The sequence below is a fragment of the Pleuronectes platessa genome, chromosome 19, assembly GCF_947347685.1.
Source record: "Pleuronectes platessa chromosome 19, fPlePla1.1, whole genome shotgun sequence".
NCBI lineage: Eukaryota > Metazoa > Chordata > Actinopteri > Pleuronectiformes > Pleuronectidae > Pleuronectes > Pleuronectes platessa.
The window spans coordinates 1,441,108-1,458,110 of NC_070644.1; the positions used below are offsets into that span (position 1 = coordinate 1,441,108).

General features: G+C 39.4%; 1 protein-coding gene across 1 annotated transcript in view; it reads right to left on the reverse strand.

Moving 5' to 3' along the window:
• megf10 (multiple EGF-like-domains 10) overlaps positions 1–17,003 on the reverse strand; it is a 47,876-nt gene that overhangs the window by 12,431 nt on the left and 18,442 nt on the right. Inside the window, exons 5-10 of the mRNA XM_053410881.1 lie at positions 16,127–16,219; positions 5,684–5,930; positions 4,798–4,918; positions 4,344–4,480; positions 1,535–1,747; positions 99–273 (exon numbers count right to left, since the gene is read on the reverse strand). Coding sequence (XP_053266856.1) covers positions 99–273; positions 1,535–1,747; positions 4,344–4,480; positions 4,798–4,918; positions 5,684–5,930; positions 16,127–16,219 — 986 coding nt within the window. The remainder of the gene's footprint in view (positions 1–98; positions 274–1,534; positions 1,748–4,343; positions 4,481–4,797; positions 4,919–5,683; positions 5,931–16,126; positions 16,220–17,003) is intronic.

Below are 17,003 nucleotides of genomic sequence, written 5' to 3' on the forward strand. Positions count from 1 at the left end.
TGTCACATGCTGCACTGTAGCCTATAAGCCAAATAAATAAACATCATCTGTGACCTAAAGCATTCGTTCATTTCTTGATATGTTACAAGACAGTTTACCGTGAAGCCTGGAGCACAGATACACTGTCCGCTCACACCGTGGCAGTCGGCACCATTCTGACACTGGCACACCTGCTGGCAGGACACGCCATAAAATCCAGGGGTGCACGTCTCGTTGCAGTAGAGGCCGGACCAGCCAGGCTGACATGTACACTCTCCTGACATTGGGTGGCAGCTGGGGACAAGAGAGAGGATCATACCATTACAGATTTTGTTTGTACTTTGCTTGTTTAATGGTATTCATACTGCTCCTTCTGAAAATGTATTGTTCCTACGTATCAGTAAAGTTGTTTTCAGATGTTTGTTTAAAGCCTATCAACACCAGTCTTATCTCTCATCTCCACAAATTCACTTGACATCTCTGTTGCTGTCTTCTGTGTGTATGACACCGCTGTTTCGTCTAGAGAGATTTAAATCTTTTAATGTTTTGTGTCTGTTGCGTGTGTGTCCCTCCATTTTAATTGAATCGATTTACATGAATCAATGGGTTTCTGTCGAAAATACACAAAGCGGCAGTGGAGGTTCAAAAGAGGGGCCTTATTTGCCACCCTTTCTGGGTGCAGTATTAAGCAGGAATAGTATGACAGTGTAACAGTGCTGCATGGTAAACAACAGGGCAGTTGCCAAAGTACGTACAATAAGGTGCTTGTTTTCCCCAAAGATTGTTATTAGCGTTTGACAGTACTATGAAGCACAGACTATTGTTTAAAGTGTACAGTAATGAAAGTCACATTTGGATAACGAATGTGCAATTCCTCTATGCATGTATGCAAAATGTATGTTGCCCCTGTCAATCATTTAACATTACAACAACATGGGAAATAGGCCCCAAAGTTATCCTACAATGAAACACATTTGCTCCCTCGTGTTTCTCATGCTCTACCTGTGGTGTACCTACTTACTCGTTATAATATAGACATTTGCAGACAATAGGTAAAGTCAGAGAGTAAGAGAGAAATCTTTTCAGTTAATTAAATCTGAGTCAATCTGGGACCCAGATGTTACAGTTCGTCAGGTTTTTTCGGAGTAACAGAACTGTAACGGTGTAGAAGCTGATTGGATGTGATTGGAGGTCTCCATGAGGTTTTCCCTCCACGCCAGCAGAGTGGGGGTTATCAGCAGTGCGACAGGTGGAATCTGGCTGTCTTTATCAGCGACTGTGTTTGACTGACAGCTGGTCTGTGTGACATAGCAGTCCCATTGATGATCAGCAGATCAGCTGTTCTCTGGCCGGACACATGCAGCCTGCCAGCTGTGCCAGCCTAACAGATCTAACTGAGTACAGGCTCACAGTCTGCTGTCTCAAGGAACAAAGATCACACTAACAAACGGGTGAAGACTTTCTTTTGTCTTTTTCAATATGTTTGAATGGAAATAATACATTAACCCCTATGAACTACATTTAGAACAAAGTGTGAACACTATTCCCTGCATACCTTTGTGTGTTCTGGAGGTAACAAGGACACTTCCTGTCACATCGGAGGCCGTAGTGCGCCTCAGGGCACAGTCGCACATCACAGATCTCGCCTGTGTACCCTGGCTCACACAGACACATTCCGTTGGTGTGGTAGCACTTGCTGTTGTTCTTACAGCGACAGGTCTTTGCGCAGCTAGCACCATAAGTTCCAACAGGACACTCGTCTTGACACCTGTTTAAACCAGAAGTCAGAGCAGTATGCATCGTGGATTAGAAAATGTCAAGCCTTCATTAAAAACCTTAATCAAATACATGTTTATGTTGTTCCTGTTATTATAATTGTTTCTCCTAAGAAATGTCTTTTCATAAAGATCGAAGTATGCTGACAGTCATATTAAACATGTCTATAAAATGTTTACATGGGATTATTTACAATGAAAAAATGTGATTTGAGGATAACTTTTAAGCAAAATGTCGTAGTTTTTAAGTAATTCAATGCAGCATCCACGCCTTTGTTAGGTCCAGACTTAATTATTGTAATTCCTTATCATCAGGTTCCACCAGTAAGTCTTTAAAAACTCTGCAGTTTGACCAAAATGCTGCAGCACGTGTGCTGACAAGAACCAGGAAAAGGGACCATATTTCTCCTGTATCAGCTTCACTGAATTCCTGTTCAATTTTTTAAAGAAATTAAAAATTCTTCTTCTCACTTTGAAAGCTTAGCTTAGCTTAGTTTAGTAGATAATAAATAACACATTTGTTAAAAAACATAGTAGCAGAAAGAACATAACAACATTAATATTCAATAACATAAATGAACATAGATTAATATTAAATGTTTTTGTTTGAAAAGGCCCATAATTATATTGCATCATACCTGGAAGAGCTCATAGCACCATATCGCCCCACTACAGCACTGTGCTCCCAGAATTCAGGCTTACTTGTCGTCCCTAAAGTCTCTAAAAGTAGAGTAGGAGCCAGAGCTTTCAGCTTGTACTTTATCATTTCAGACCCAGGATGTGGATCGTGATCGTAGATTATGATATACAATAAGCCAACTCATATAAATTACTATTATTGACAATACGGCTATCATTACAATTGGCACCACTGCTCCCTTCATCTCTGTCAGACATTTACTTTTGCATAAATACTTTAAACATTGACACACCTCTTAGATGCTGTCTTTTCTCATGAATATTCTTATTTTAGCATCTGTTGCACCTCTGTCTCTCCTGGGAGAGGGATCCCTCACAATTAGCTCAACATTTATTTATCTCTGTTAAAAGGGAGCACTATGGCCTAAACTGTAAAGAAATGAACTGAAACTCACATATGATTGTGGATTGCTCATGCGAAATGTATGTATGAATGTATGCCTGTATTATCATTTGCCCATACATATATATACATATACAGAATACAGTACATACAAAAATTGCATAAGACAGTCCCTGAGTCATGCATCCTTAAGGTGTGCCAAATGCAAATTGATTTAAAAAAAAGTGTGAATATGAAGGCATGTACACATCCTTGCATGTACTTTTTTTATAGTTTAATTCCGATCTCAAAAAATAATGACAAAAAAATTCACAATCAGTGGCATTGACTCCATACTACACTAATCATAAATCTGTGTTTTGTCCTGGAGCAGTGTTAGTTGTACCAACCTATCTATCACCATTCAATCCAGCCATGAGCGGAGCAGAAGTTAAATCCACAACATTGACTGCAGTGAAAAGGCTCTCTGGTGAATCCACAGCTCATTCAGCCTTTGTTGGAATACAGAGCCTCAGCTAATGTGGCAAACAGCTACCACTCAGGAAATGAACGCCGTGGGATCCACTTCACTTGACAGTCAATGTGCTGTTTCTTACATGTGATCAGTCATGTCTCAACATTTATTAAATCCTGTCATCTACATTCCTGCAGAGCATTGTCAATAAGCAGTGCAAGCCGCCCCCACCACCCTTTATCGTCTTGTTAATGGTTTCCAGTGGGTTTGGGTGTGCCATGGCCGGCCCAGTTCCAAACAGTGCTATACCATAATGTTCAGCTTCTCTTAAACCCTCATTTAGTCATAAAAGTGCAATTGGAAAGGCTATTCCTGTCTCGTCACTGGTCTGCTTAAGTATATGGTGCATGCTCTCTGATATTGTTAATTATATGGGCCTGAAGCCCGGTGTGGTGCTCTGCTGAGATTTGTCTGTGAAAATACTGAATACGCTTCCTGCTTGTGTTTTCTCTCCTCTCTCTCTGAGATGTTGGGGGGGTATGTAGCGCACACAGATAGTCTTTTCACCGTGTCATAATCTGGTTCAGTGGGACAAAACACTTTTTCTGTACTTTAGGGGTCGAATTTCAGACTTGAATCTCCCTGAGCTACAGAGTTTAGTAGGGGCAACGGGGTCCAACATAATTTATGTATCTAGTAAGCATCACTACTTAATCCCAACAATTTTCTCTGTGGAAATTCTGAGGACCTTAGCTTCCACCTGTTTATTGAAGATTGATGCGTCTTAACCTTCTGGCGACAAGCTATTTTATCTTTTCGGGCAATAAAAACAAAATCTTTTTGTGGATCAGAACCAATAAAAGGTCTAAAAACTCCACAAAGGTAAGACATATCAGGTGATCTGTGCACACACATTTTGTAGTGTTGCAAATAAATGCCTGACAAAGTGCTGGATACTGTTTGAAACAGGATACAGGTTTCATTTGTGCTAATTTCACAAAATCCAGGTTAAGCACCTGAGGGATAGAAATTTGTATCAGAAGCTGCTGCTGTTACCGCAGGGATGCTACAATACGGTACAAGTTGCTCTTACCTTTCTCCTGTGTATCCAGTGGTGCAAAGACACTGTCCAGTGGACAACACACAAAAGCCTTTGTTGTGACACTGACATTCCTGGGAGCAGTTCTGTCCAAATCTCCCCTCTGGACATGGCTGGCCACACACTGTACCCTACAGACAGCAGCCACAACAGGAACATACATACAGAATGGAAGCTGTTAATCATGTGAGCAGCTTTTTCTCCTCAAACTTTAAAAATACCCTCATGAAGTCTAGGCCTGCTGGGTGTGTGACTGGTGAGGGAAAGATTAATAATTGTAATAATAATTGTTAAAGCTTCTCTGTTTAACATTATTATTAAAACTATCTTTTGTTAATTAATACAGTGATTTTGCTGATTCAACGTACTGTTTGAATTTGTGATAAGGCAATAAAGGCCAATAAGCCATTCTTCTTATGAGTTTACACAAACAATTAGGGATGTGTACCATCCATCCTGCAGGACAGGAGCACTCTCCAGTCACATGATGACACACTCCACCATTCTGACAAGGACATCTCTCCTCACACTGCGGCCCATGTTTACCTGGAGGACACAGGTCTTCACAACTATGAAGAGAAAAGAAACCACCTCCAGTTAATATGTGTGTTGAGGTCATGTGGGAGAATATTGCTTGTTTAAGATTTTGAATTTCAGTTAGAGTGACAAACAAAACCAATCAATCAATCAATCAAATTTTATTTGTATAGCCCATATTCACAAATCTATTTTTTTTATAGGGCTCTAACTACGTGTAACTCTCTACAGAGAGAAGGGAAAGTGACAGAAGTGGCATTACAAACGTTCTGACAGTACTGTATGTTTTTAAACATGTCAGTATGGCTGAGTATTTCCACCATAACACTGCAGTAAACAAATGCTCATCTGAAAAAAATGGATTCAGGCAGCCATGGTTTGTGATGCCACAAGCCTAAGAAACCAATCAGCAGATGCAGGTGAGCATGGACAAGGCCAAGTTAGCATATTCATAGATTCCAGTCACAGTGTTGAGTTACATAAATACGATTTTAAGGTCATGAGTGCATTTTTCAGGGGAGATAATAATAAGCTAATGGAGTGTGTGTGTGTGTGTGTGTTTTTTTGTGTAAATCAGAAGGTCATGATAGTACTGTCTTCATCATCAGATAAACAAAAACTTGACCGTCCTTAAAGATAAATTATTTCAGATGTGTTTGTTTTCTGTTCTAGCTGGTCATATATGGCTTACGTCACCTTATTGAAAGCATAACACTGAAGACACTGGCTTTTACTTTGGTGCCACTTTCCGAGACTAGAAACACCAAACAGATGCTCACACATTCTCTTCAACTTACAAAGCTCCAGTGTATCCTGGTGTGCACCTGCATTCTCCAGTCACATGGTGACAGGCAGCACCATTCTGGCATTGACATTTCTGTTGGCATCCGTTTCCGTAGGTACCCATTTCACACTGGGTCTCACAGCGCCAGCCTCTGTATCCGGGAGTGCAGATACAGGCTCCAGTGATGGGGTTACACAGTGCTCCGTTCTGGCACTGACATCTGTTACTGCAGTGGGGTCCCCAGTGGTTACTGTCACAAGCTGAAAATCAAAAATCAAGATTGGACACAAGTGGACTCTGGTCAAGTTCTAGACACATCTCACCAATAAGTAAATCAAACAGGATGAACCTGACATGCACGATATGCAGCCAGAGCAAAGATATTTTGTAAATAAAAGTTTTCAATTATATATATATTTTTAATTTTTACCTTGCCATTATGTGTTATAATAGGTTGAAGAGAAAAAAAGCTATTTTATCCACTTGAATTTAAGTCGTTAACACATCAACGTACAGCAAGTAAATGGGGTCATAATACATTGTGTACGTACGTAAAGCCAAAACGCAGCCTGAACCAAAATAGTGATTTTCTGGGGACTTGCGTCCCACCACACAATTCAGTACAGTCAACCACTTAAAGTGATTCTTAGGGCTGAAACCAAAGCCTGCTCTAATCACTGTCATGAAAGCCATCAGATTCTGCAAGCAGCCCATGACCTAACCCCATCTCATTAACCTTTGGCAGTTGGATTTCCATCCCTAATGAGACCATACCTCATACATAAGAATGATTTCTAACATGCATCTGGCTTTCCAAATCGCAACTTGTAATGGAAGCCTTAGCCACATGATGAACCTGACAATGTGATGGACCACATGTTTATTCTAGATGTCTTTCATCTTGATGAGGACACATCAAGAGACTGTTGCCCTCTCAGCGTCTGGTAATGACTGGGGACAAAACAGGAGAGAGTCAGGGACGTTTACAGTGACTACCAGACCTGTAATTATGGCACTGTGCGTCATGGAGGTTTATATTAGGTTCATGGGCAAGTGAGATTTTTCACTAGGAAAAAGACCAATGACTTCATAAGGAATACTGTGTTTACTATTGTATACTATCACAGTCTGCTATTAGTTTAGCAGGTTTAGCGATAATTGATCATTTCTGTCTAAAAATAAACACAACCGACTCAATTTGTGTTCAAGTAACATGACAAACACATCTCACTGCAACATATAAAACACCCTTTTAATCATGGTGGTGTACTGATCCCGTCAGCGCTCTGTTCAATGATTTGCACTCATTCTAAATGACCCACCTCCACCCAGCACCCGCCTGTTGGCTTTGAGAATATATCCCACTGGGAAAGTTATTATCGTCACTCCCTACTGTGCTGAGTTTGGTGTTTCCTTGTGAGAGTGATGTGGTCCGAGCCTCGATGCCAAATATTAGGACTGAACTAGAGCTGTGAAAAATAACGCGTTAACGCGTTATGATTAAATTTAGAGCTGTGAAAAATAACGCGTTAACGCGTTATGATTAAACACAAATGAGTTGGCTGTGATGGACTTTTACAGTTTAAATAATCATTTTCATGTATCATCTTCTACATTTAACTAATTTGAAGTTTCTTTTTTTCATCTTGAGCATCATCTTTTGGTTCACGACAAAGCTTCACCTCGGATCCTAATCAAATTATGTATCTGTTAAATAATAATTTAAAAAACAGCTGTCTTGACTCCTGAGGCTGTGACTGGCCACGGAATATAAAGGATATAATGCGAACATTTGTGTGAACTGTCCCAGTATCTTGTGGTAACATTTGCCTTTCCTTTTCTTTCTCTTTGTGTAGTGCAGAGAATATACTGTAGATGCACTGTCTCTCATGAACTATAGCAGTAGAATATCCATGAATTAATGTAGTAGTGACATATTAAATTGTCTTTAAACAAAATACTACATATAAGGACAGTAAACGAATCATAAGGGCTTCATTTTTGAAGAGAATAGAATGTTTATAAATTTTCCAATGAAATAGAAAAGTAATTGAATTCAAAGGCATGGTTTTATAATCTTTACAATATAACTTAACACAGTTTTCTTGAGTTCAGTCATGAATATTCTTGAAGAAAGACACATGACTTCCAGGGATTTATTCACAAGGGGGATCTTGGGGCAAAATGAGCTGCAGTCTTCAAGTACATACTGTACATTTAACAAATATATGTTTTGTATTTAACTCAGTACTAGACCATGTGATGCAGTAGGTTGCTATAAGTGTGATATTAAGAAACACAGGTTGAAGCTGCAGTACAGTAGCAGCGGTCAGGCTCATCTAATAAGTTAGACTGTGAAAACTTTAATTCTCAGAAACAATGTGATGCAGTGCAAGCTGTCTAAGTTTAACAGGCTTTTTAGTGTTTCTATATAAATGCAACACAATAAAGAAACTGTGAGAAGAGGATGACGAATGAAACAATGTTTTGCTGCCTTTTCACCTTTCATAGTTAATGGTTATACCAATGAAAAATATTATTTAATTCACTGTGCTGTTTAGAGGCAAGCAACCAGCGACATTTAAGGTGTAATCTTTTTCTATGTGCAACTCAGTGGTTGAGAAATCATGTTCAAGAGGCCCAACATATGTTTTGTAAGGCCTCCGTGACCTTTGGCCACCCAAATCTGATCAGTTCATCTGTCAGTCTAAATGCACATGTGTAGCCAAATATAACATGTTCACGTGGCAAAACAACGTTTTGTGAAGGGACCCTGCTCAGAAGAAGGGGTTAGTCAGACAACCAGTAAACTTAATGCCATGAGCTACTGGCGGTCTCTGGAACTGAAACATAACAAACAACCCTAACTCATGGCTGGAATACATTTAATTAAAAAAATAACGGAAGTTATCTTTTCATTTTGAGCAGTATACTCCTAATATAATATTATTTAAAGAGACAGAAGGCAAAGACTTGATATTAAGATCTGTCCTGAGTGATCACAAGTGGACATTTCTAAGTACAGTTGTTAACTGACAGACCTGCTCACTTGTTTTCTGAGATATGGAGGTGGATGTACTATTCATGAACAGGGCCTAACAATCCCCCATTGGGCGAACCAGGCATAGGGACCAAGTTGAGACAGATCTGCCTGTTGTAGAATAGTAAGAGGTACAAAGCTTGTAATAAAAAATAATAAGTTGTTAATTCAAAGTTAACGCATAAAGATGAGTTTTAAGTTTGGATTTAAATGCCTCAGGGGAGGCAGTCTGATTTCAGTAGGGAGTTATAGCAGAGGAAGGGATGCAATAGGAAAAGGCCCTGCAGCCAGCAGACTTCTGTTTCACTCAGAGGTCAGACAGGACCCCTGTTTTCTGAGAACTCAAAGCACAGTATTGAATTTATAGTTTAAGACTTTAGAGAGGTATACCCATTTAGAATTTTGTGTCATTCAAATGTCATTAAAAGCACCTTAATATATAATCTGACATTCAAAATTTGATGTCATGTGAAAAAATATAGATTCTGCATTTAGTCTACATTTTCAGCACAGCATCATTAACCACCATCCATGGTCTTGACCTTTTTAAAGACTCTCATGTGGCGGGACAGAAAAGACATTACCTACAATAATCAAGTCTCCATGAAACCAAGGCATGAGTTAGGATTTCAGGTATATTATAATCTATAGTATTGAGAGCTGCCCTGAGATTCTGTGATAAGAGCACAGAGTTGGAATCGGAGGATGTTTCCACTCTAATATGTTCTTGTTTTTAAATGAAAACAGTCTGTGTTTAGATGACCATTTAGCTCTGTAACAGAAGTAATCGCCGTCCACACATCACATGACCATTCATACACTTGTCATGCATGTACCGATGTAAACAGGAAGCAGATTATATCTTATTTGCAGTTGGTTGGTTCGTTAAAATTCTGAAAATATTATGAACAAAGAAGAGCACTGGCGAAAAGTAGCAGGAAGAGTTTGCAGCACTTAGCATCCACAGCTGCTAGTCGAGTTTCCAAACTAAAACTGTATTTTAAGGGGCTCAAATTGATATTTGTCTATTTTGGTTTTAATCATCCAGATTTTTGTTGTAGGCCACAATTATTATTGCTGGGCTCCACTCTTCTACTACACCCACACAGTCTGGTGTTAATGTGCCCAGCATGCAAAGAAATACAGCCATCTCCAACCATTCCACCATTCTGAGGTTGTTCAAGTGATTAACAGGCTCCTTTTATTCCTCCTGCATTAGCCTACTTCTCCTTTCCCTGATAAAAGTGCATACTTCCTTTTCCTCAGGCAGTCTGGTCCTGTGTGAAAAACAGTTGTGAGGAAAGATGGGGGTTGGGTGGGGAATAAAGGGGAGGTGGAGATTAGAAATACTAAAATGCACATGTAAAACCCTTCCTGCATTCAACTTGGCCATCCCGGTACCTTTGTGAAACCTGACCTAGATTGAAGAAAGGCCAGCCTCCAGGAGCTTGGGGCTCCTCATCCACTCTCTGGAGAACAGACTGTTCCCTTTCACTGGCCTATTCAACACAGTTGGGAACAAAAAAGACTGCACTGTGCCAGGGTTTGGTCACAAGGCTGGATGCAAACTAAGTCTTACAAAGGATCTCATGTTTTTTTTTCTTTTTTGAATCCTTAGACTTCTTAATGTTCCCCAAAGTGCACGTGTGGCGATATCTGAACAAAACTTGATCGAGAGTAAAACTTCATCATAGATGCATTTAATTTGAGTAAATGCAGACACAACAAGTCATAAAACACTTAAAACACACCTAAAACTAACACAAAGTCTTGAGCCAGTAACTTGAGCCGGTGATGGTTGGCTCAGCTCTAACTCTCTTCACTGAGGAGGGATTGGGGCCGGAATGTTTTTCTATCTATTTAGTGATTACCCAGACTACCAGGCATGATGCACTCATGGGAACAGAAAATGCCTTTCACACTGATACGGAGGATTTTCAGTGAGAAAAAACATCTGTAGCATTCTTCCACTTTCCCATGCTGAAGGGGAATGTGTATCCTCCAGAGTTTTATCATCATGTTACAATAAAATTAAAACTCCATTCAGCAATGTCTTTACACATATATAGCACGGTGTCTATATGTGTGTAAAGACATTGCTGAATGGAGTTTTAATTTTTATAGCACGGTGTCTATATGTGTAAAGACACAGAACACACACTGCTTTTCATTAGTTTGCTTATTTAAATGTCACTCTTTGTCTTACCATTGAGACACACACACACTAAATTGAGAGACACGTCGTTTTGCACATCAAGACCAATTGATTATTCCTGGTTAGAAATATTCATCCTGTCTTGTATAATGTCTTATGTGTTTCTGTAAAATCTAAAACTAACTCGTGGTATTTTCGAGATTATTATCACTCAACTCATTATTGATTTGAGATACATTATGTTTGAGTGTATACACTGTCACTTTTAAGTAAGAGGAGCACAGAGGTGGAAACTCAGGCTTTGTCCACATGAATACGTTTTTGCGATTAAAATCCAGACAAACGTTTTAGCTTTAGTTTGTCCAGTCCACACTGACACACATGAAAACACAAGACCATTCATGCACAGTGGCCATGTGATGTAAACAGGAAGCAGACTGTCTTCTTGGCACTTGGTTGCTTAGTTACAGAAAAAAACTACGAATGAGGAACAGCGATGGTGAAAAGTAAGAGCAGGGACAGACAACAAGGTGGAGCTGTTTACAGTTACGCTTTGCATTCACTGGTAAGTCACGTTGTTACTGATAAGAACCAATCAGGGGTGAAGATGGGTGACTATTGAAACCAGGCATAGACAAAGCAGGAAGTGTTTTAATAAACTCAAAGGTAGTAGTGTACGTGGATGTAGCCTAAGAACCTGTTCATACAAAATTAACATGTGACAGGGCTGATCCAACCAAGAGTAGACAGTGTGTCTCCAGTGCAACCTTATAATGGAATCTCACTTACAACACTCGTCTGAGGTGAGGGAAGAGAAGCTGGTGAAATAAATACGACTAAGTATGGAGAACAAGAAGTCTGAAACTTCCAGGAAAAATTTAAATTATGTAGCATATACAGTCGTGCTGTTTCTCAGTATATTCCCACAGCTGAACTTGAGGCCTCCTGAACATCTTGTGCTGTTGTCATGTGTACTTTTAATCACGAGCTCCAGTGCCTCAGGTTATTTGCTACCACAGTTTTCTCCTCCTATTATTCCTGCTCACCAGTGAACACAACCTCCTGCCATTTCCTGTTCTTGTTCCCCAAATTGATCCTCAGACATATTGTTGAAGCTCACTGACCTGTACAACACAGTCAATGCATCAGAGTCTTATCTGGTTATTAGACTTCAGTTTCTGAAGGGGGTCGTGAATGAACAGTGGCTGAATGCTGTTGGCGACTCATGTGAGTCAAGAGAACATATTTGCTGCTTTATCACAGAAATGTGTTTACACTAAAATAGGTCTCCACTTTATCAACCATTTAGTGTAGAAGTTCAATAATTTATACTGAATACTATTGATACTACTATTACTTAATACTAATAAATACTATAAATACTATACTATACATACTGAAAATTCACACTGGTCTTTGTATCACCTCAAGAAACAAAATATCAATATCACAAACTAACTAAAGGTTCAGTGCCAGTGAACCTGGAATCTCATAGTGGACTGAGAACATCCCCAAAGAGGTCATGATCAACATGAACAACACATCAGTCAGTGGGGAATCAGCAGCTTCTCAGCCTCTTTATCACACACTGAAAGACCCTGTTCACGTCTGCTATAGATACCTGCCCCTAAAAGATCTGATCAATAAAGGTGAGCTCTATGAACATTAGTTCACTGACTGGGTGTCAAGTATATTGTTTTTCCCAAAGCTTGAAATATCATACTCACTGAAATGCTTTCCTCCTTTTAGAATAATGTTTCATAAAAAGTACAGTGGCCATCATATTTTTGGGAGATAAAAAAACAAAACATTAATGTTATCAGAAACAGATTGGATTTAGAGGTTTGAGCCAATGAAACTCCAGTGAAGTGAATGAACTCTAACATCCTTTTATTAAAACACTACAGTGATAACCCCTCTAAATCAAAGTACAAGACAAGTAGTTTTCCAGCAATGAGTGGTGTCTGCAGAGCTTCTGGTCACAGCACAGCTGCTCAGAAATATTAAGTGAGCACTCAGTAGCAGGACATGGCCTGTAGAGAAGGGGCGGGGAATGTCCAGACTTGGTTTAGGGGCAATGCATGTGAGTACTGGCTGGGTTAGAATAACAGAGTAAGATTAAAGTGATTAACAGTATGATAGGTTCAATGTGTTTAGAGTTCAGTTTAACAGATCTGAATTGGATTGCTTGGAAAATCAGAGTGAGATACCTTTTTTGTTGTCTTCTTATACGTTGTCTCTTAAATTTCTTCTTAACCAAACCTTTAGCAACCAGTTTTGCTCGTTGCTTAATAGACAGGAACCATGGTTCCAAAATCAATCATCTTATTTCCATGATTTAGATTTAGATTTGCAAGTCATCCATACTTTCTTTAAGGTCTGTGACAAGAGATATTTTTTAGACGTGTGTTAGAGCAGACAGACTGGCTGGGTTTAGTTGGGCCCAGGAGAGCCCTGGGGCCAATACACAACAATAAGCTTCTTTATTACAGGCTGAAACTGAAGACAGCAGGGGCACACCCTGTGGGCTCCTCATGGATATCAGTTTATAGACTTGCATGGAGACAGATTCACAGGCTCATAAGTAGAAACCAAAATAACCTCCCACAGACACTGAGTGGACAATGTCTGCAAGTTGGATGTAAACAAAATAACTTGTGTTTCAACACTAAACGCATATTGATGAAAACTGATGAAATTACACTGATGACATTGTGTTGAGCATATGATCTCCAATGGGATATTTCTGTTCAGAGGAAAATACTAATCTCTGCAAAGATTTAATTTGACGCGTTCAGGAAACCAGGGTATCCATAAATACATCTTTCAGCAGTATGGTGCAGATGCTATCTATTATAAATAATTATATACAGTTGTATATGATTGTGTGAATACTTAATATTCCCTGAATATACAACCACTGGCAGTGTGTTACTGTTAATGATTTCATGTGTGCCTGATTTTGTATTTCTGTGATCATTAATAAATTGGAAAAAGGTTCTCTGTATTTATTTCTCTCCTAAGAGGATGTGATGAATTTCATTTCCTTCTGACAGTTGGTCAGTCTCTGTATTTACACATGGTCACTTTACACTATAGTTTGAATTTTCAGCTGAGAGAAAGTTCTAAGTCATCTTCATTGTTCAAAACACAGGGATTTCCAAAACACTGTCAGATTGGCCGTTGTTCTCGGTCCACTGGTGCTACAAGAAGTAGAAGGTTAATATAACAGATACTATTATTATATATTCATATTCATATTATCAGTCACAGCTGCTGTTTTTGATAATTTTCTCTCTAAATAAGGGGGAACAAATTGGCATCCTCTGGCAGAGCTACTGACTACAGCGACTGCAACTTTGGTAACAGCAATTCTGTGGAGCTGGGCTTTTTGGCAAAAACATCAGCACCGTGTCTTTGGGAAAGGGCCAAAAGAGAACATTTAAAATAGAACGATCCACACCAAAACAACAGAGGTTGATATGAATGTTAGCTTTTAGATCCTGGTAAGGGCTAAGCTCAACAGACTCTGGCTCCTACATTACCAATAATGTAACCAAAATCTTCACCGAAAAAGGAAGGGGCACAACCAGACAATGAAAAGTGATGAGAGGAGAGGAGGAGACATGAGTCTTACTTCTCTTTTGTCATCACGGGCACTGTCAGATCACTGAATGGATGAGATAGTGAGGAATTGTATGGAGTTCCATCAGTGCTGTGTTCTGTGATTTATTCATGTGATTTAGACATGGCTACAGGAAAACTCACCGAATCTCATCATACTATTAGTAGCTGTTGTTGAAGGAATCTGGATTGAGATGGTGATATTATATGGCACAGTGGTAGTGTTGCCTTTGAAACAGCAGATCGGGGAGGTTCAAGTCCTGTTCAGGGCAGGCTCAAGTGAGTTGTTGGGACAGGCAACTGGAGCAAGACACACAGGAGCTGACAAGGAAAACCTAGAATTGAGTCCGAGCAATACTGAAACGACATATGGGAGGAGGTGACAACCCAAGAAGCACAAGTCACGACTCTTCATGCCTCTTGACAACTCTTCACATTAAGTCCTGCAGCCTGAGAACACTAGCAAAGAAAAAGAACAGGCCCTAAGCACTGGATGCACAGAGGCTGAGGTTGACCACATCACTCATGGTAACAGGTTGTAAGATAGCATTTACGCTGAGGGGCATAACCAAGTGGCTACGATAGTGTACAGGGACATCAGTGCTGAGCAGAAGTATCAAAGTCCTAATAGGACAAGTTTGAATGAGTCGGGGCACCGAGTATTGTTGGCATGAAGTAGCATGATTGGCAGTGTGTAGACAAGGCTGGTTTAGTTGCTTGTGAATTGTGTTAGGTTAAGGTGAAATGGTTGTTATGGCCGTTTAGCCGACCTTCTATTCATTCAAAAAAGATATACCATGTCCCTGTTGACAAAACCTAATTTCATACACTACCTGGTCAGTGTCTGCTTTGTTCACCGTTGGCCTAGTGGGTTTCAAGAGGTAAATAAAATGGAAGATATGATGTGAAATTGTTTATTTTGGGACTGTGAACTTAGTTTAACATTCTAAACTGTGACCTAGTTCATTTTTATTTTTATGAACTGAACTCTTTTTAAGTGTGAACTTGAACAACACTGTTGATTTATGAAAAGCTGCTGAGATCTCATGGGTCATTAGAGCGAATGTATAATTTAGATTCACAACAAATGGTCTGAATACTTTAGCAAATGAGAGATTTGAGTTTATATTTTCATGAAAAACAAACGTGTAAATCTGTATCTATTTAAGCTGGCCCTAAGTGAAAACTGTGGCTGACGGCTGCACAGATTGCAGTGGGTGTTAAAGATCATGTTGATGTCTGAGAGACAGAACTGTAAATGAGCTTCTGTGGACACTAATTCAATTGAAAAGTAATATCAGGCTCATATGAGGGCGCGTTGAGCTTAGCCAGACAACAGTAAAGCAAGCACAAACTGAAAGCTGGTGTTGACAAGAGGTCACAACATTCTTCACAATCTGCCTGTGAAATGTTGATAGTTTTCAGAAATTATTTTGAAGTCTGAGGCAAAAGAAAAAAAAACCATGAGAGCAAAGTGTTTTGCTCCTGTTCTGTGTTGGTGTGGTACAGTGGAACAGTCAGTAAGATGATACACCCATCTGTTTTTTCTCCTGTGTGTTCAGAGTGCTTTCACAGAAAAAACAGGGTCACACACAAAGACACGATTGCTCACAGACAGCAGCAGCTGGAGGACTTACCACTGGAGCAGTTGGAGCCCCCCCAGCCCGGTTCACACTGGCAGGTGTTGGGGGCCATACAGCGGCCATGAACACAGCTCTCTGCACAAAATGCTGGACACGGAGGAGACAGGAAGAAAGGCCAGTCAGCGGTACAACAACAAAAATATCCCTATCAGAATTAGTCAGTAAACAAGGAAATTATTTATTCTCCATTCTGAGTATAAATTATTTGTGTCATAAATATTTGGACTTGGACCACTTGTTTAGGAGCAGACTTTGCCAGTCAAGTTATTAATCTTCACTTTCTTTTGGCTGGAAACAACAGCCACATGTTTCATAAAGTACTGATATAAACTGATTTTCAATCAAAATGTTTTCATTTATATCTAATAAGAGGCCCACTTTCAATTCCACCTTCAAAGTTAAACTGGTAGAATCACTGATTTTACAATGTCTTTAATCATTCCTTGTTTTTGTTCTTGGCCACTTGCAGAGCGCATATGAGGACAAGATGGTAACTGCACACATTTGATATATTATTAAGTTAAGTTTCTTGTATATGGCACCAAATAAGTGATCAGTGATCTGGGAAGACTATAAACCAAAGAAACAAGGGTCAAAGAAGGTTGTTTTAGCTTGAATGCTTGAAGACATTCACTATCAAATACGTGGTTAATTTCAATGAGTGCACCACTCAGTGTTCTCACAAGAAGTTCAATATTGTGATTTAATTTGACCAGAAGCAACTATATACATTTTAAGCAATTTTAATTTATTTTCATAGCTACCATTGGGTAAGTGATATCACTAACATCAACATCAAGGCAAAAACTACTCAACCCACTTTACTTGCTCTTATAATTAATTGTATCTAATTGTTTAAGTTTTTTATTAT